This window comes from Rhineura floridana, chromosome 2 (genome assembly GCF_030035675.1).
Source record: "Rhineura floridana isolate rRhiFlo1 chromosome 2, rRhiFlo1.hap2, whole genome shotgun sequence".
NCBI classification, from domain to species: Eukaryota; Metazoa; Chordata; class Lepidosauria; order Squamata; family Rhineuridae; genus Rhineura; species Rhineura floridana.
In genome coordinates, this window is record NC_084481.1 from 223959027 (window position 1) to 223978902 (window position 19876).

The window sequence follows — 19876 nt, forward strand, 5'->3', positions numbered from 1 at the left end:
GGCCTTCTGGTGACTGCCCTAGCCTGAAGGCACTTAACCCTTCTTGCTGAAAGCAAGTAGGCTAGATTAAATGTTCCCTACCCAGGCTCATATATATAAAATATAAACAGCATTTTGTCAAAAGGATTTTTGTCTACATTTTATACCTCATCCTTGATTTTCCAAGCTTGGCATGGAATGCTTCTCATACAGAATTAATTTGAAATGCTGCATATTTATTATCATAATCATCATATTCAAAATAAAAAATATATGTACCGCCTTCAAGTTGATTCCAACTTATGGTGACCCTATGAATAGGGTTTTCATGAGGCTGAGAGGCAGTGACTGGCCCAAGGTCACTCAGTGAGCTTCATGGCTATGTGGGGATTTGAACCCTAGTCTCATTTTGTTCTCACAACAACCCTGTGAGATAGTAGGTTAGACTGGCCCAGGCAGGGTTATTCAGTGAGCAAATGGGATCTCTTTTAATTGTGCTATCGACCTGCTTACTTCCACTCTGACTGGGGCATCTTGCAGCATGGGGAAGAGATGGGGGCACATCACAGCTGAAGTTCACCCATATAGGAGCATTATCTCTTGTTTATTACAGAGACGCCTGTTGCAGGCTTTGCTGCTGAGAGCAGCAGTCAGTTAGTGCGGCCACTTGAGTCACAGCTTGTTGATCCTGAGGAGGCAAAACTAGAAAGTGAGGTTCAGAAAGGAGGCCCTGTGCACGAGGAGGAGGAGGGCATGAAGCAGTGCCAGTTGCCCACAGCCACATCTGCAGAACAGCAAGTACCATGGTTTGGCTTTGAGAAAGCTTGTACATTTGTGAGCCAGAGTGGGAAAAATGTTGTTGTATGATGCAATTACTGCCTTCCAAGGATCAAAAATCTGAGATCAGCTGTTTCCCCCTCATCCAATGTGAAGAAACATTTTGAGGTAAGCCTTTGTCATGCTGGTCCTCAAAGAGTGTCCATTGTCTATTTATGTTTAAATTGTGAAGTTCCTCTTCCATTTTTTCTTGGATTCATGCTTTGTTCTTCTTCCTCAGAGGGCACACCCTGAGAAGCTGAGAGCAATTGAAGAAGCAATAAAGGCAAGGAGACGTGGCCTTCCTGAACCAATGCATGACACCCCTCCTCCCAAAATGCTGAAGCAGCAGCAGACAACCCTTGAGAGGTGGGGATCTGGCAGGGATCTGCTTCTTCTGGCAGCCTGCGTACACCCTCGCTTCAAACTAGATCGGCTGGAATCGTGTCAGGCCACCACCCATACCAACAAGTAAGAACATTAGGGAAGCCCTTTGGGTGGATTACTCCAAGGGAAATGTTGTCTCAAGGGAGGCATCAGAGGGCTTAAGGTGGTAGGCAGGGGCTGGGCCTTTTCTTCCTGGGGCTCCTCATCACAACCTTGGGTTGCTGCAGGTAATCCTTAAGGGTCTGCTGTGCTGCCCCATGAGTGTGGTGACTTGGTCACCTTCCTACCTTCCATGTCATCATCCACAGGCTCAGGCTGGACCCTGAACCAGGGGACATGACAAGCATCAGGAAATGAAGAGCAGATGATGGTTTCCTAACATATATGTGTTAACATATCCTCTCTCTTTCTTAGATACCCAATGGAAGCCTTGTTGAAAGCCGAAATAAAGATGGGTGTACTTAATGAGGACAGTGATCAGTCTTCAGATAAAGACCAGGAAGGAGATGACTTAGAAGATGACTTCTTTAACTTTCTGCCCCAGGGCAAGACAGTGGACACTGCTGAGGAGGAACTGGTGAGGTACCTGAGGTCTCCCAGCAGGGAAGTGTCATCACTCCATGGCTTTCCACGTGTGCTGCGGTGTTTTTTGCAGCACAACACAGGCATGCCTTCAAGCGCCGCAGTAGAACGCCTGTTCAGTACTGGTGGCAACGTAATGACTGTAAAAAGACATTCCTTGTCTGACATGCTCTTTGAGCATCTTGTTCTTTTGAGACATAACAGAAACATATTATAAAAGCATTTCAAGTGTAAAATTTGATTTCAAGAGTTGGGGTATCTTCATTGCTTGGGGGGATGTGAGATTCTGTTATGCCATTATGTTAATCTTATGGATATTTTTTTTTATTCTACTACCCTTGTAGGAGTTTTTTTTAAAAAGTAACTGAAATGTAATTGTAGTGATTACTTTTGAGAAAAAGTAATCAGTTACTTTCAGAGCAATTGTAATTGTGACGGTAATTACTACTTTTTGGGGCAAGTAATTGTAACTGTAATTTATTACTTTTTAAAAGTAATCTTCCAAGCTCTGAGCCTGACGCTACACCACAATGGCTCTCTTTTGAAACTCCATTGCCTGCAGTTCAGTTTCCCTGTCCCGCCTCCAGCATCTCTTTCCCTAAAGCTAAACTTCTCCTGCTAGGGGGAATGTAGGGATTAGAGCAGCCTTTCCCAGCCGATGTGCCTCCAGATGTTGTTGGACCACAATTCCCATCAGCCTCAGCCATTGGCAATGCTGGCTGAGGCTGATGGGAGTTGTGGTCCAACAACATCTGGAGACACACTGGTTGGGAAAGGTTGGATTAGAGTGTTGGTCTAGGACCTGGAAGTCCAAGGTTCAAAGCTCCCCTCAGCCACAAAGCTCACTCGATGACCTTAGGCCAGTCACAGTCTCTCAGCGTAACCTACCACGTAGGGTTATTGTGAGGATAAAATGGAGAGGAAGGAGACCTGTGCACATCACCTTGAGTTCCTTGGAGTAAAGGTGGGATATAAATGTAATCATAATAAATAACAAATAAATAACAAATAAATGCTCTTAATGGTTTCCAACTTTGGGCCTACCACACTGGGGTGGTCCCTCCCTAGGTTGTATTATAGGGGATGAATTCAGCTTCACCTACACATGGGGGGGGAGAACTTCGAAGGAGAAATCCGTAGAAAATGTTAACCAAGTGAGATCAGTTCTCAATACATACTATAGGCTAGAGGATGGTAACTTGTTTGTGTATAATTTGCATTCTCCTTTTAAAAAAAAAGTAAGCCAGCATCTAAAAGTTACACCATCTATATAGTTATAAACAACCTAAGAACTACACCCGACAGTAAAAAATCAGAATATTTTAAGAGCCAAATGTGCAAAAGAATAGGCCATTAATAATAAACTCTGTCCTTTGTGCTCCAAACTAGCTTGGTGTTTGAAAAAGGCAGAGTTACTTTTCCATCCATCCCAGCACAGCATATTCTGCAGCAACACTGTTTTACAAGAAGTCTTACTTAAAGGCATTTGAGCCGGAAAATCTGAGCTCCACCTACAGTATGTTTCCATCAGACTATAGTATAATGGACAATATACTCCACACCCACAGAAAGCGGGTTGCAGGCTCTTTTGATCAACTACCACATCAACAAACATAATTATTATCTCTGTGCCCACCTAACAGCTTCAATTAAATAAGCTAATGGAGTTTCCTATACCGAAATAGAATGTTTTAAAACTCTTGTTTTCCATCAATGTAATTTCCATAACTAAAAAGGATCTCAGAGCAATTGGACCATACAGGATAACTCATAATTTATTCTGCCAGCCAAAATTTCACTTCTAACGCTATATTACAGCCATATAAAAGTCTACATTTTAAAAAAGGGCAAATAACTTTTTACCCCCATTCATTTCTGTGCCTTGTTATGAAGTTGAAAATGATCACTAAAGATAATGAGACACACTTTGACCATAAATACTCTTCTGCTATTGGATTTTTCCTAATTAATATAGCCAAAAATTACCTTGTAGGATAATTAAACAGAGAAAGATTGTCTGGAAGACAGGAGCAGTTCTTGTGTACAGAACTACTCTAAGAACTAACATCTATTATCTTCCAGGAAAAATTAAATACTGTATGTTGATTTCAACCTATAAGACACTACACTGCCTTGAAGGAGACTGTGGTACGTCCCCTCCTTAAGAAGACCTCCCTGGACCCAGAAGTGTTAACCAATGTTCCCCTTTTTGGGCAAGGTGCTTGAGAGGGTGATGGCAGTACAGCTTCAGGTATGCTTGAAGAAGACTGAATAGCTGGATCCATTTCAGTCTGGCTTCAGGGCCCGCCATGGCACTGAAACTGCCTTGGTTGCCCTGCTTGATGACATTTGTCAGGGGAGAGACAGGGGGAATGTGACCCTGCTCATTCTACTTGCTTTCTCAGCAGCTTTTGATACTGTTGACCATGGTGCCCTTCTGGAACATCTCAAGGAGGTAGGCAGTGGAGGCACTGTGCTTCAGCGGTTCCACTCCTACCTCCAGGGCTGTTCCCAGAATGTAGTTATGGGAGACTACTGTTTGGCACCATGGGAGTTGTCCTGTGATGTCCCTCAGGGTTCCATCTTGTCCCCCATGCTATTTAACATCTACCTGAAACTGCTAAGAACTGCCATCAGGAGATTTGGAGTGAGGTGTCACCAATATGCAGCTGACACAGAGCTCTATCTCTCTGCTCCATCTGAATTGGGAGAGGCAGTTGATGTAGTGATGGAGGTAGTGATGGGCTAGATGTGGGTCAATAAATTGAGGGTGAATCCTGAAAAGACAGAGGTGTTATGTGTCCAGAGTTCTCAAGTCAGGGAGATGGTATGCCCTTGATGGGACTGCACCCCCTGGAAGGATCAGGTCCATAACTTGGTGATGGTCCTGGATCCAGCCTTGTCACTGGAGGCTCACGTGGCTTAAGTGGCTAGGACTGCCTTTTTCCAGCTGGTTCACTAGCTACAGCCCGTTTTGGACAAAGATTACTTGGCCATGTTACTCCATGCTATGTAACTTCCAGACTGGATTATCGCAACATGCTCTACGTTGGGCTGCCCTTGAACTCTACTTGGAAACTTCAGCTGGTCCAAAATGCAGCAACCAGATTACTGGCTGGGGTTCCATTTAGATCTCATATAACCCCTTTTTAAAACAGCTGCATTGGTTGCCAGTTTGTTTCCAGGCCTAATTTGAGGCTTTCAGGTTTGAAGCCGTAAACAACTTAGGCTGCAAATATCTGAAAGACCATCTCCTTCCCGACAGATCCTCTTGGGTGTTCAGATCGGCAGAAGGAGCCCTCTTGGTAGCTCCAATGCCCTTAGATTTTTGGGGTGCTGGTGGCCCAAGAGAGGACATTTTTTGAGACAGCCTCTAAGTTGAGGAATTTCCTCCCCACAAAGGTACGTCTGGCAACTTCACTGTACAGCTTTTGTCGTACGCTGAAGATACGCCTCTTCACCCTGCCTTTTGACACTTGAGTTATATATACAGTATAGTTTTGAATGTAATTTCTTTTAGACTGCTTTTGATAATGTATTTTATATTGTTGTGACCTGCCCTGGGGCTTATTGGTGAAGAGTGAGTAATAAATTTAATCATCATCATCATCACACATAGCTGAAGCCTATATAATTTAGATTTGAAATTAGTCTCCTTACCAATTGCCCATTGGGGATCATTAATTAGTACAGGTCATGAACACTTAACAGTACCAGTAAAAATCATACTCAAATAGCAAGACCACAGAGAGATGCATTCATAGCAGTTGTCCCACAACTAAGTCTGCAATCCTATATACACTTACCTGGGAGTAAGTCCCAGTAGACATGCACAGGATTGCATTGTAAAACACTCAAAGCCTAAATGAGTATTTTTCTGTAGGGAGTTCAGTTCTGGTTGAGAATTGATACCTGGGTGTTAAGCCAGTGTAAACCTGTGTGATGAAGTATTGGATTAGGACTTGGAAAAGCAGGGTCCAGATTCCCACACAGACATGAAGGGTCACTGGATGACCCTGAGCCAGTCACTATCTCTCAGCTATCGCTATCTTTCAGGAGTGTTGTGAAAATAAAGGGGTGTGTGTGTGAAGAGCTGTGTATGCCCCCAGAGAGAGTTGTGTCAGCAACCATAAAGTCATGTCAACAGCCTTCCCTAACTTGGTGTCCTCCAGATGTTGTGGACTACAACTACAGCAGTGCTGGCTGAAGCTGCAGTCCACCACATCTGGAGGACAACAGGTTGAGGGAGGCTGCTTTAAAGAAAAAGTGGAACAGAAGAATAAAAAATAACTTGAAAAAATATAGTGTCTTCATATTCATTCATATCCTTAGCAATTTTTTTTAAAAAAATCTGCGTATTGAACTCCGAGTCCACAGAGCTATAGGAATGTTTTTAAAAAACCAAAACAGCAGTATAACAACACCTCAGAATAAAAAATGACAAATTAGTAGAGGCCAAGGGTTGTATTCAACATAGCTCTAAGTTGCTGATTTCATCAGTGCAAGGATTTCTCTTTGCGCAATGGAACATTCTCCCCCACCCTCCCCTGAGTGCCCCCTAAACCCATTCTGGGGGTGTCCTCAAGCCTCGATCAAACCTGGGGAAGACATGGGGCACACACAGGGGAAAGGGGGAAGTCCCATTGTGCTAGCGCTAATCCTTGTGCTAGCACAATTATTAGTTGAATACCACCCCAAAGGTCCTATGGATCTTTCTGGATATGAATGACCAAACGTGGGGTATAGTCTTGCCTTTGCTCTACAGACTTGGGGTATACTTGCCAGGATTTTAACAGAAGGCCATTGTTTTAAAGGATGGGACATTATTCCAGCCTCTCTAAACATGACAGCCCCATGTTCTAGCAAACCCAAAACATCTTCCACGCTTAGGAATGTAAAGAACAATGTTTTCCACTTTGTACTGCCTGGAGATATACAAGCCTGTAATAAAAGTCTTGATGATGGAGAGACAGGGTAGTTCACTATGCACTAAGCCACACTGCTAAAAAATTCATCTCCACAAAATGGAACTGCAAGAATAATTTCAGGGCAAGACTGAGATTAAAATACATTTTCAAAATAAAATCTTTCCTGAAAACCCCCTCGAGGCCTTTCACAACCTATAACACAAACATGGACTCAGTCTTGAATATAGTTATGTGTATGTGTGTCATGTGTGAATGTTCAGAAAGAGAGAGAGAGAACAACCTTCTGTCTTAGAAGAGGCTCCAGTGTACTTTGAAAGGATCCTTCATCTCTTCCTGGATTTTCACAAGATTAACTCAACACATTTATTTCTTTTATAATGCTACCTATCTTCTTGTATATCACAGCTAGTTTTAAGTACTAAGAAACAGGAATCCTTCGCATTTTAAAAAATAATGACCTGAAAGATCTTTCAGATACCTCCTTTGCTCAGTACAACAGATCTTCCTCCACAAGCAATTTAAGATTCCAGTTCAAGCAAAAAGTGCAAAATGCAACTAGAAATTTCAACGGACACAGCTCTGCCTTTTCACTGGCTTTGAAAAATTCAGGCACAGAACTAAGAATGGAGCAAGTTTTAATTCAGCCATGGGTGGCTGAAGCAGAAATTTTATTGAAAAAAAACCCCATGTACTTATTTATTTATTATTTGATTTATATCGCACTCTTCCTCCCAGTAGGAGCCCACGGCGTACTTAGATTAGTCATTGTTGGTTCCTGCTTTACAACAGAGATAAGACGTTAACCTACTGTAAGTAAAAAAGCATTCCACACAAATTGAACCATGGTTTGACGATGGAACACGCTTAAGAGGAAACATTTTCCATATGAAAATTAGATCTGACCTTTTCCTATTAGTCAGCTTCAAATTACATACAGTGAAAAATATAATTAAACGCATTTACATAAAATTGACTCTCCCCCTGAAAAATATGCACATTTTTTCATTAGCCCCAGAGTTGATGGTCATAGTAAGCATTGCTCTGGTGATTTGCTTAAAAGGTATCTCTTTTCATTTGCTTTTTTAAAACATGCACACAACAACAGATAATTGCAGTTGGTAATAAAACAAAATACACTGTAATGTAATAAGCTTTTTAAAATAGTGGTACACTTGATGCCTTGGAATTAAAAGATAGATCTTCCCTTGGTTCTTACAATGGCATTTCTGAAGTACCACAAAACATTTTCCAACTAGCAATCAACTGCTCCTAGGAATGGAGGAAACCCCTTCCAAAAATGTTTATTAAGAATAAATCATTATACTGAACAGACCAGGGCTGGCACCAGAAGGCGGCCAGGTTGGGCCGAGGGCCCCTACAGCCCAGAGAGGCCTGTGAAGGACCCCTCCTTAGGGTGGGAGGGTGGTGCTCCCATTCCATGATCTGTGGCAGCATTGGGTCCTGCAATCCAACCCTGCAACAGATTGTGGACCTCCCAGGCAGCCCACCAATACAGACAGTGGGGGCTTCAATAAGCCTTCACTCATGCCCCACTTACCTCTCCTGTCAGTGTGAATGCCATGCGCGCTGTGCACGCATTCCTGCCATCACCCAAGATGGCAGCGGGTGTCTTCCCTAAGGGGCAACACCATCTTGGTTGATGGCAGGCAGGCCCGCTATGCGTCATTCACACGACATGAGAGGTAGGTGGAGCACATAGGCGGGCTTATTAGACCTATGTCACCTGTATGGGTTTGTGTGTTGGGGTATGGCATCACAGGCCCAAGGCAGGCTGGTGCCCAAGAGCCCAGTCATGCCTGGTGCCAGCCCTGGTACAGACCATGGCAACGCCCATGAAAATCTGGATCAAAGCTATCATTCCTTTGCTATATGGGCCACAACCAAACTTTAAATAAAGAGCACAGTGCTTCATGTATCTCTAAAGTGAGATATTCATGGGTGGGTCTACATTGAGGGGGAGACAGAATAGGAGAGATCTCTGCACCCTTACCACAAAAACAGTGTTCGGCTCAAGGCTGTAGAAGCCCTCTCCTCAGCCAAACCAGCAATATTCTGGGTAGGTTATCAAGCACAATGTAACCCCTCTGCCCATCACAACTTGGAGAATTATGAGCAAAAACCTTTGGAAAGATCACCCGTGCTTATGAAGGAAAGGCCAAAAGCAGCGAGTTTTGAGGATAAAATGGAGAGGGGAGAACCTATTATTATTATCACCATCAATATCACTGATTACCCACCCTTCATGCAAAGGTCCCAGAGCAGGTTATAGCAATCTCGTCTGATCTTGGAAGCTAAGCAGGGTCAGGCCTGGTTAGTACTTGGATGGGAGACTGCCTGGGAATACTGGGTGCCATAGGCTTAGAGGAAGGCAATGTTAAGCCACCTCATACCTCTTACCATGAAAACCCTACGAACATATATATATATAAATAAAAGATTCATAGGGTTGCCATAAGTCATAATCACCTTGAAGGCATATAACAGCAACAAGAAGATTAAAAACAACCAAAAATCGCAAAACAGGATGGGTCCTAAAAATAGACGTCTCAGGTATCAAAGGCCAGAGTAAAGAGGTATGCCACCTTCAGCTCCTTGGAGGAAAGGTGGGGTATGAATAAAATTAATTAGCTAAATAAATAAAACAGGGGAAGAGTTGATTTACAAACGACGAGATAAGCTACCTATTTCCACGGCACTACACACAGTGTTGCAAAGTTACCTCCGCTGTATTAAAATAACCATGACAGGGCAGAGAAAGAAGAGGCGCTGGGATGGCCTGGTTCATGGTATGAATATGTTGACAAAAGGGCACATTCCCAACAGCATAACGCAAGTCCCTCTTCTACCTTGTGGCCAGGTTTTGCATCTGGGCAGGCTGAAACACGGGCTTTCCCATGCCTCCTTTCCTGGCATCCGCATGGCCATGAACCAGATCTTTCCCCCACTTCTTCTTTACTGCAGTAGTGCCCCGTAATACAACACAAATCTCCAAGTGGCCCCACATGGCCCTTGCTAGTTAGCAATGGGTAACACTAACCAGGTACTTTCTTAACCAGGGTTTACTAACTCACTTCCAATGCCTTTTTAAAATCCTAGGTAAGATGAGGTTAACCTTAGCCCAGTGCTGATATAATGTTCTGTTTGAAAGTAAACAAGGAAGAGTAGAGGCGATTTGCATTGAAGAGGATAGGAAGGAGGGAATTTCTGACACAGGTTCTCAGTTTCAAATTGTGGCTTGCAGGGAGCTGTCAGTATACCTCCACCAGACCTAAGCACTTTTTCCAGTTAAGATGTCACCACTCGACCTTGAAGGCTTAACTTTCACTTTCATCAACTGAAATACCGGGTAAAGAAAAAATCACTCTCACAGTTGCTTATTAGGCAAACCTTTGCTTCTGTCAGATAAAAGATTACTAAATATTTAAGATCTTTCTGAAGATAAAACCAAGAGGATTATTAATTTTGGACAGTGAAAAAAGTGGGTAAGAGACAAATCAACTCATTTGAAATGTGGTGTTGGAAGAGAGTTTTGTGCATACCATGGACTGCGAAAAAGACAAATAATTGGGTGTTAGAACAAATTAAACCAGAACTATCATTAGAAGCTAAAATGATGAAACTGCGGTTATCATACTTTGGACACATAACGAGAATACATGATTCACTAGAAAAGACAATAATGCTGGGAAAAACAGCAGGGAGTAGAAAAAGAGGAAGGCCAAATAAGAGATGGATTGATTCCATAAAGGAAGCCACAGACATGAACTTACAAGATCTCAGCAGGGTGGTTCACAACAGATGCTATTGGAGGTCGCTGATTCATAGGGTAGCCATAAGTCGTAATTGACTTGAAGGCACATAACAACAACAAAAGATCTGTGCTCACGACTTCTAGATGGACAAACACAAGGGGCTTCGTTGTCAAATGAGAAGTGTGGCACGTTTCGTTCTTAATTGCCCATAAATTGCCGTGATTATTCTATTGCTGGGGAAAATGCATTTATCTGTTAACACCTCAGAGGAACAAATGTGAACAAAGGAATTTATGCATTATATCCAAGAATAATGCTGAACAAAGGAATTTATGCATGCCATATATGATGAATTGCATTTAGAGTAATGGAAGAAAAATCAAAAGGTCTGCTGTAAATCTTTAATCCTCAGAAAATCAAAATAATCTATACACTTTCCAAGTTCTTAGGTGATATTCTATGCTGGAATGCAAATTTCTATATATGTATGCGCATCCATGCCTTTTGGTCATATGAGGCTGCATTATTCCAAGTTAGACCACTGGTCCATCTAGGCCTGTACGGTCAACTCTTGACTGGCTGTGCAGGGTCTCAACTAGATGTCTCTTCCAGCCATTCTACCCAAGGATCCTTTCCATTGGAGATGATGGGGAATGAATCTGGGACCTTTTGCATGCAATGTGTGTGCTCTAGAGCTGAGCTGTAGCCCAGCCCCAACAATATAAAAAGTGGTTAATCTTGTAAAATAGCTGCTAATCAGAAACAGGAAAACACCCATTAAAAAGTTCTGTGTTACAAATGACTAACAAGTCTAATCATCATCATCTGTATGTGCTATGATGCCACAATAAACAATCCAGTCCTTGTTGCTCATCACTTCAAGTAATGCAATCTCCTCCTTGATACTTTCCTTCACATGATTGCAAAAAGGACAAAGACCTTTAGAGTATTTCTTCAACTGACCCACAATCATTGTCTCCAACAGAGGCCTTACAGAAAAGTTACACGCAGAACAGAAGACATCCGTGGCTCTCAAACACAGATCTGTGGCTCTCAAACACAGGCATATGGAATTCAAAGATTACAGAACCAGAGCACAATAGCAAGGTTTTCCATCTCAAATTTTCTCAATCTTAGCATATGGATGCAGGAGAGAAGATCTGTGACGTGACAGCTTTAAAGTTTTAACAGTGTCAATGAGAGATTCTGAGTATGAAACAGCAAATGCCACATCAGTAAGTCAGATTGGAAAGAAACAGCTAGCAGCTTGGTTGCCATCACAGTCAGCGCTGTGTAGATTGGAAACAAGTAGACCCGTAATAAACATGTTCTCTAAAACAAGATCAACAAGGCGATGGGATGGGAAAAATCAGGATACCTACATTCATGTATATTGAATATATGCAACTGATCGCCACAGGATGCCCTGATGGCAAATCACAGAAATGGCTTTAAATAAAAGGATAAGGTAAACAGATGGAGGGAATGTCTGTCCGTGGCTGCTGGCCGTGACAGCCAGATGTGAAGCTTCCATTTTCCAAACATGGCCTCTGACTATCAGATGCTGGGGCTTAATTAGAGAATCATTACCTTGACGTTTGCAAAACTGTATGACATGACTGCTGGTAGTGGGAATATGGAGCTGGCTGAAACATTGGGGTGGCCCAGTAAAGCAATTCTTATTGAAACTCAAACTGGAGTCTACCCTGCAGCTAGCATAGCAGCAGGCACTGGTGCTGCTGAATTCACATTTACCCCCATTCCCACGTGCACAGCAGCTGTAGGTTCATGGAGCTTATTTGAAGCTACTGATAGCTCATTACATGGAAATTGGTCAGTGTCAAAGCAACCCTGGAAGCCTAGTGCCAGCACTGATCCTGCGCTAGCAGTAGCCTCTGTACACCCACAGCTATAGCTGTCACTCTGCATCACACTGCCTATTTGCATCTCTTTACGAAATAGCCCTGCCCTGAAGAGGAAAGAACTCGTAGTTGAGCTTTAATGGGAACGGGAAACAGACAGATGGCCAGGCATCAGCTCCAGGGAAAGAAAGTCTTGCAACAGATTCCTTACCAGGGGCAAGAAGTTCTTATGGGAGAGCACCTGGCATCATTTAGATGCTCCAAGGTAAGCTGTAAGGCCTACTAACTCAGCCTCTTCAAAGCATAAGACAGCCAGGGACAAATAGCTTTAAACATAATCAGCTCAGATCTCCAACGTTAGCTTTATAGGCAGCAAGGGCAAGAGGAGCAATAAGAGCTGAATATTACCAATAATGCACATATATTTTAAATGAAGCAAATGCATCCAAATTTGAAGTGCCCATTTCCATGACAGATTCTCTCTCCTCCCCATCACACTGTAGGAACGTACAACCTACTGACATGTCTGTTTACTAGAAAGCTTCATGTCCAAGGCAGTAATTAGCAACCAACATTTGGAATAAAGTTCAAATGAAGAACTAAATCATGCCACTGCAAACTATCACAGCAACACAAGAACCATCTATTTTTAAAATCAATATGAAAAAGCCGGGGGGGGGAAACAGAAAATATCAGAGAATTCTAAGGAAGAAAGTCAATTATTGGGGACTGAGTGACACACCTGAGGGTTCTGACTGATGCCTTCACATCACGGTGATTAACCCACACTGAAGCTGCCAGCCAGTACATGACCTGCGGAAGATGGTTCATTCTGGCCCCACGTGCCAAACTAAAAGTGAGAGCCCCAACATTATTTGAGTGTCAAAGAGATTGCTAACAATCTCTAGGTGCACCGATCACCCACATGCAGAGAAATGAACAAATGCAGTACCTTTTCCCCACACTGTTTACGAAGCTGGCCACATTCCGAGCCGCCAGAGATTTTCTTCTTGACAGTTTCTTGGTGTTGCTGCTGTCATCAGTGCTGTCATCGTCTTTCTTTGGTGAGCTACCTCCTTTGCTGTTGAGGTCCCTTAACACGTTATAATTAATTTTACTTGAAATCTTCTGTTCCAACATCTTTTCAATTGCCTCTCCCGCTGTGCTGGCCTGGATCAGCTCCCGCTTCTTTGCAGACTTCTTGGGCTTAATTAAAACATAAACAGCAATTTCAGGGGGCAATCAGAATAATTTTACTAAGACCAAAGAACGGGTTGCAGTTTAAACATCATTACTCAGGTGGCAGCTGGTTGTGAGAGGAACTGAGAGATGGCATAGTTACATTAGTATAGCAAGTTTGTCAATGCCTTGGTATGATCTTAACAGCGCTCTGAAGGACCAGCATTGTAAAGGATCCAGATCCTGAATAGTTGAGCTCACTAGAGATCCTGTATAATTTTTGTCTCTTAAGGTGATGTGTTGCAATGCTTGTTTGAACAGGTATGAAAATGTCCACCACATACGGGAGCTAGCAAGTATTTCTTAAAAAAAATTCTCCACCATTTGTCTCCTCACCATAAAAGTGGAACCAGAAAATGAAATTATCTTTATCTGAATTACAACCAATCTATGGCAATGTTTGGAGTCCAGATTATTATTTTTTACTTTTGACCATATTTAAGTGAATGGGTGAGGATTCCACTGGGTAGGTTGAGAACTAGGTATGATGCTGTTTACATGGCTGCCACCATTTAGATTGCTCCTTGGGGCAGGGACTTGTTTTCTTGTACTTGGTAAAGCATTGCACACATTAATGGTGCATCATCATCAATAGGTAGTTAAGAAAGCGCATGACATCAGATCATTTGGTTGCCTTCCCCATCTCATGATTACAATCAATATGGGGTGGAGCAGGGAAACACACTATGTCATAATATACATTTCCTTACCTACACATTATGGAGAGAGTCGCCACTGTTGGGGGCCCACCTATAAGTACCCTGACATTCATTTCTGGCCTGAGACTGTGGCTGAATGCACTAATGCAAATCTTGGAGAATGGCACTCAGCAACTGCAGGGTCAAATGAAGGGTCTCAGCATGAAGAAGAACCCTCACTTAGAGCTGGTTTATACTTCCTAAATGCAGACATTTTATGCATTATAAAGAGTAGTCTGCAGATTTGCCAGCCATCATATAATGAAAGTAACAGACGAACCAGGTGCACACACAATAGCCTCAATTTTCCCAATCCTTTCAAACATAGACATACTTTGCTTTTTAGGTGAAAGGAATGAAGAAACTGGAAGCTTCATGCATACAAATCTGCCTGCGTATGCCCAATGCTTCCAGTACTCCTCTGCACAGTAATCAGTTTACTGAGCCATATCCCACCGCAAAGAAAGAATCCCCACATTTATAAAACATGGGAACCGGCTGAAGTGAGCTACAAACGTTTTAACTGGTTGTGTGAATCAGACTTCATGGGTTTCATCTGTCTCAACCTCACGGTTTCAGCTCTTTATTGTCTGAAATGCAATTTTGTCTGTTTTCCCAGAGGCATGCTTTGCACAACCTTTAGTTTGTATTATTACGCATTTATAGCCCACCTATGGTTTCCACAATAGCAACTCATCAAAGCAGAACATGTGAAGGGACGGAGAGAGCATAAGTGCGGGGCTTGTTCATTTCGTGGGAACTGACCCACACTCAGCAACAATCCGTTATCAATTGCCATTGGTATGAATCCTGTCTTGTCCTTTTTGAACTGCATTAACTGTATCTGATAGAAACTTATTTAACTGGTCAACTGTACACAATGTGAAAAAGGTCATATTAAATGCTACTGTCTATTGGCTTTGTTGGATGTCTTCTAGCATTACATGCAAACGAAAACAACTATTCCTTAGATTTCAATCATGGACCCTACTTTCCTGGGAGTAAGTTCCACTGAACTCAATAGGACTTCGTTCAGAATTTTCAAAATGATTTTCTAAATCAGACAATTGCTGGCTGATGACATAGACAAGTCTGTAACAGGATACCTTTACATGCACTAGCAGTGAAAAAGTTTTTTTCACCCGAAACAGTTTTCACTGACAAGAGATTTTTTTTAAAAAGAATTACAATTTTAATATTTGACAACTTGAATTTCTGGAAATCTGTATATTTTTGTTGTAATGACCATCGGCTACGAAAAAAGAAAAATCTAACTGACAGACAATGAGAGTGAGGAGACATGTATAGGACTGTGTTGTTAGTTGCTCTTTCCAGCCTGCTTGCAATCTTCTTTTAGTCATATTCCATTTTATCAGTCTCTTCGCAATGCTAAAGGGTGATAATATTTTTTTAGCTTGCAGCTTCTGGTTTCCACATGGGGAACTTCGCACATCCCTCCCCCAAGCTTTTCTTGCTTCTCGTGAGTGCTGACAATTCCCTGTAATTGTGGTCCTTTATTCTCAAAGCCTAGATTTTTCCCAGTTGTAGAAGATGGTTTTCAATAGTGAAAAACAACCCCCCAAAAAATTACATATGAAAATAAGAATATGCATACTTGCTAAAATTAAAATCACCACCAAAAGCGGGTATACAAACTCAGTGCAAGTTTTACTGCTGATGATCAAAATGAAATAAAAATATAAAACAGCCAGTCATTGTTGCAACGTGAAGCTCAAGGGATACAGCAGTAGTTTAAGTAACAGTAGAGAGTCGTGTTCAAGAGTTCCCACAGGATTATTGTTCTACGGATCAGTGAAGGCAGCCAAGTGGAATACATGGGGTTGGAAATCTGCTGGTAAATGGGCTTGAGTTAATGCAAGCCTCTGAGAAATGACGTGTGTCAGTCAAAGCAATAAGGTCAGCTAGGCACACACAACACTAAACCCAAATGTTGCTCAGTCAAGGATGGGGAGAAGAAAATTAAGTCTGATTTAAGTGTCTTTTTTTGAGACAGACCACTGGCCCACCTAGCTCAGTGTTGTCTGCACTGACTGGCAGCAGCTCTCCAGGGTTTTAGACAGGAATATTTTCCAGCCCCACTTGGAGATGCCAGAGATGTAAGGCTTGAGCTCCATCAACTCAGCTTCACCCCTTTTCTCTATGTATTTGTTGCTTATGTTAATATTCCACATTTTAAATACTATTATTATTGAATGTGTAATTGGTATTTTTATATAATATATACTGTATTTGTTTTTGTTGAGATTTCTCAAAATATAAAGTGGCACACAATATATATAAATAAAAAGAAGGCTTTTCTGAGGCTGAAACGTTGCCCAAAAGCTTACTTTTTTAATACCAGTGCACTGGCAGCTGTTTGTAGCCCCAATAGGCTGTGAAGTTTTGACACCATTTCTGGTTTCAGAAATAGCCCTCCTGCCTAGGGACATTTGTTATGTAGTCAATCAGGTTTGACCCACATGGTGCTGTCACCATTACTGCAAATAGGAGGGCTATTTTGATGAAGACAACAACAACAACCCTGAAGGTGTAGGAGATCCAGGATATGTAGATGTTCACAATAAAGCACTTCCACCTGATGCCAGGTACAGGGAGTGGGGTAACTTGAATGTGGTGGCATGCTTTCTCTCTGCATTGCTACCACCCCTTGATGACATAAACACTAAAAAGCCCTCCCAGAGTTTGCTGCAAGGATTGCTATATTTCACCAGGGGGTGGGAAGAAGGAAAAAAAGTGAAATGCCTGATGGAACACCTCTCCCGTCACGAACTCACCCATACACTACGCTCAACATTAAAGGCCCTCCTCCGAGTGCCTACTCCGAGAGAAGTTCAGAGGATGGCAACAAGGGAGAGGGCTTTCTCAGTGGTGGTCCCCAAATTATGGAATGATTTGTATGATGAGGTGCGCCTGGCGCCAACACTGTTATCTTTTTGGTGCCAGGTCAAGACATTCCTCTTCTTGCAGGCACTTTAGCATGTGTTATTTTTAAAAAAAAATAAAAAGTGTTTTTAAATTTGTATATTTGTCTTTAATGTTTTTAATTGTTGTAAACCGCCCAGAGAGCTTCAGCTATGGGGCAGTATACAAACGTAATAAATAATAATAATAATAATGCACCTCCTAACTCTATTTTTAGCCCAGCCTTACTAATTAAGGGATATATCAGATACTTAATTAAGGGATATATCAGATAGTTAATGAAAGATCACACACAAGCTTCAAGTTACTGTACTGGATATTTGTTCCCGCTGTCATACAAAACTGCATAATTAAAACACATTTCAGCATTTAGATCAATGGTTCTCAAACGTTTCCCCCCACAGACCACTTGAAAATTGCTGAGAGTCTTGGCAGACCACTTAATGATTTGTCTGCCTGTTGTACCAATTGTGGTGCACTGTGCTAGATGCTGTATTTTTAATAGTATTTTATTGCTTCTCTTAATTCTTATATAGAAATAAATTGTACAAAATTCAAATTGCAATACAATAAAATACCATATAAGAAATAAAAGACTCAATAAAAAGACGATTAAAAATCAATATGAATATTTAACGCAGACATGGCCCGGGTGACTTGAATGAAGCTCATGGACCACAGTTTGGGAACCCCTGATTTAGGCTACTGCAAAAACCAAAAGTGGAAAAAATAGTGCTTGGATTAAAAAAAATCAGTAAGGTTTTGATTAAATGTGATTAAAAATACAAGAGAAAAGCATTTTTCTGAATTTAGCAAGGCAGAGTTAATATAAAATTTTACACCAAAGCAGGGTTAGATTGAGTCATTCTTTTTCCCCTGTATATTCTAAATCATAGAGCATTGTGAATCTGAAGTAAAATTGTCCATCCAGGTACATTTACAGTCTGCTTATTCCAAAAGTTTTATTTACCTTATGTTCTTTATAAATCCCAAGCTCCTTCTCTTTCGCTATCCTTGCTTCTTTTTCTGGAAGAGGACACAAAAAAGCAACATCAAAGCACAAGTGTTAAGACAGTTGCCTTATTGTCAACTTAATATGGAAACCCTATGTAGGCCACTTCAAGTTCCATCATGGAAGAAAAGTGGGATATTTTTATTTATATGCGCATTCAAGTGTACATGTGTAGAATTCCACAATACTTAGAGTTGAAAGTTTGAGGGTAGGCACAGAAAAATCTGCCTACACCAGGGATGCACTGACCGCCTTGCATGATCTATTTTTAAAAACAGCAACCCAGAATCCAAGGGATCCACCAATAAATGCTAAACTGAGGAAGCAAGAGTATATACTTGGGTCTCTTAACCGTTAAGGCATAACTAATTGTTTGGATATCTTGAGTACTGCACTCTTTCTAATGCATAAAGACATATGTTGGATCAGATTAAGGACCATTTAGTTCAGCATAATCAGAAGAATTTCAACAATCAGAAAGTACTAAGGGGTCCACTGCAGAAATTGGCTACCTTCTGTCCACCCCTAGCCTACAGAGGCTTTAAGTTAGAACAAATGGAAAAATGAGTTTGAAAAACTATTTCTCTCCTGGGAAGTTACCTAATAAATTCCTCTGCACCAAGGCATGTGCCTAGATTTTTCTTTTAACAACACTGTCAACATAAGCACTGAATTCTTTTAAGTAGGTCAGTTTCATGCAGTGGCTGCAGCAATGGGGCTGGAGATTGTAAGCCCAAGTTCCAAACCCTAAGCAGTTGTGGAACTCCCTGAGCAGTCTTGAGCAAAATATTTTTTTCCCCAGCCTAACTTAGGCCAGGGTTGTTGTGAGGCTAAGACACAACTCAAAATTCCTTGGAGGAATGGTGCCATACACAGGTAACAAACTAATAAGAACACTTTAGATTTATACAGCTCAAAGCTTTCTGCATACATTGGCATTGCATTTGACCTAGGCCAAACAATGGTTTAGTGCTCTGTCCATAAGCCTTGGGCTTGCACGCCGCCCTCCCATTCCTCTGGAGCAGCCATGAAGAAGAAATTAGAAGTTTTCGATTCTGCTTCTCCACTAACCATACCGCCTTATTACATCCAAACTTAAGGAACTCTGGTTAGTTTAAAGTATGTTTTGATAACAACCCATGATCATAAGCCTTAATTTGATCTGAGCTTGTTTTGTTTCCCAGATTCTCGCCTCTCTCTCTCTCTCTCTCTCTGTGTGTGTGTGTGTGTGTGCATGTGTGTGTGTGTGCGTGTGCGTGCGCACATGCTAGCATTCACCATTCCTGGCTTGTTTGAACAAACTGGAGTTTAAATTAACTGAAGTTCCTTGAGTTCAGATGTTAACAAGGAAATTGGTGTAAAAGAGGACGTGGACGCTTACTATCTCCTTCTCATGGCTGTGGCTGAGGAAAAGAGGGGAGGGAAGCACAGGAGCCTGATGTTCACTGCTGCTCATGCATACAACCAAACAATAGTTTAGCACTGCATGTGAACTGGCCCATTATCTCAGAAACTCTATCATCATCATCAATGTAAAGTGGGGCGCTATGATTATACTACAAACAATAGATTGGGGGAGGGAAGCAGTGAGCACTAATGGCTGAGTAGGCTATCTAAATCAGTAAGGAGTCTTGTAGCACCTTAAAGAGTAACTAAT

At 41.8% G+C, this 19876-nt stretch overlaps 1 protein-coding gene across 5 annotated transcripts in view; it reads right to left on the bottom strand.

The window, feature by feature from the left end:
- The window catches only part of BRF1 (BRF1 RNA polymerase III transcription initiation factor subunit), a 298365-nt gene that overhangs the window by 75037 nt on the left and 203452 nt on the right, over positions 1-19876 (bottom strand). For all 5 annotated transcript variants that reach the window (XR_009760784.1, XM_061612349.1, XM_061612347.1 and 2 more), the window contains 2 exons: positions 18178-18233; positions 13280-13533 (listed from right to left, as the gene is read on the bottom strand). Coding sequence is in view for 4 of the 5 variants with exons in the window: in XM_061612349.1 (XP_061468333.1) it covers positions 13280-13533; positions 18178-18233 (310 nt within the window). In the remaining variant the exon portion in view is untranslated. The remainder of the gene's footprint in view (positions 1-13279; positions 13534-18177; positions 18234-19876) is intronic.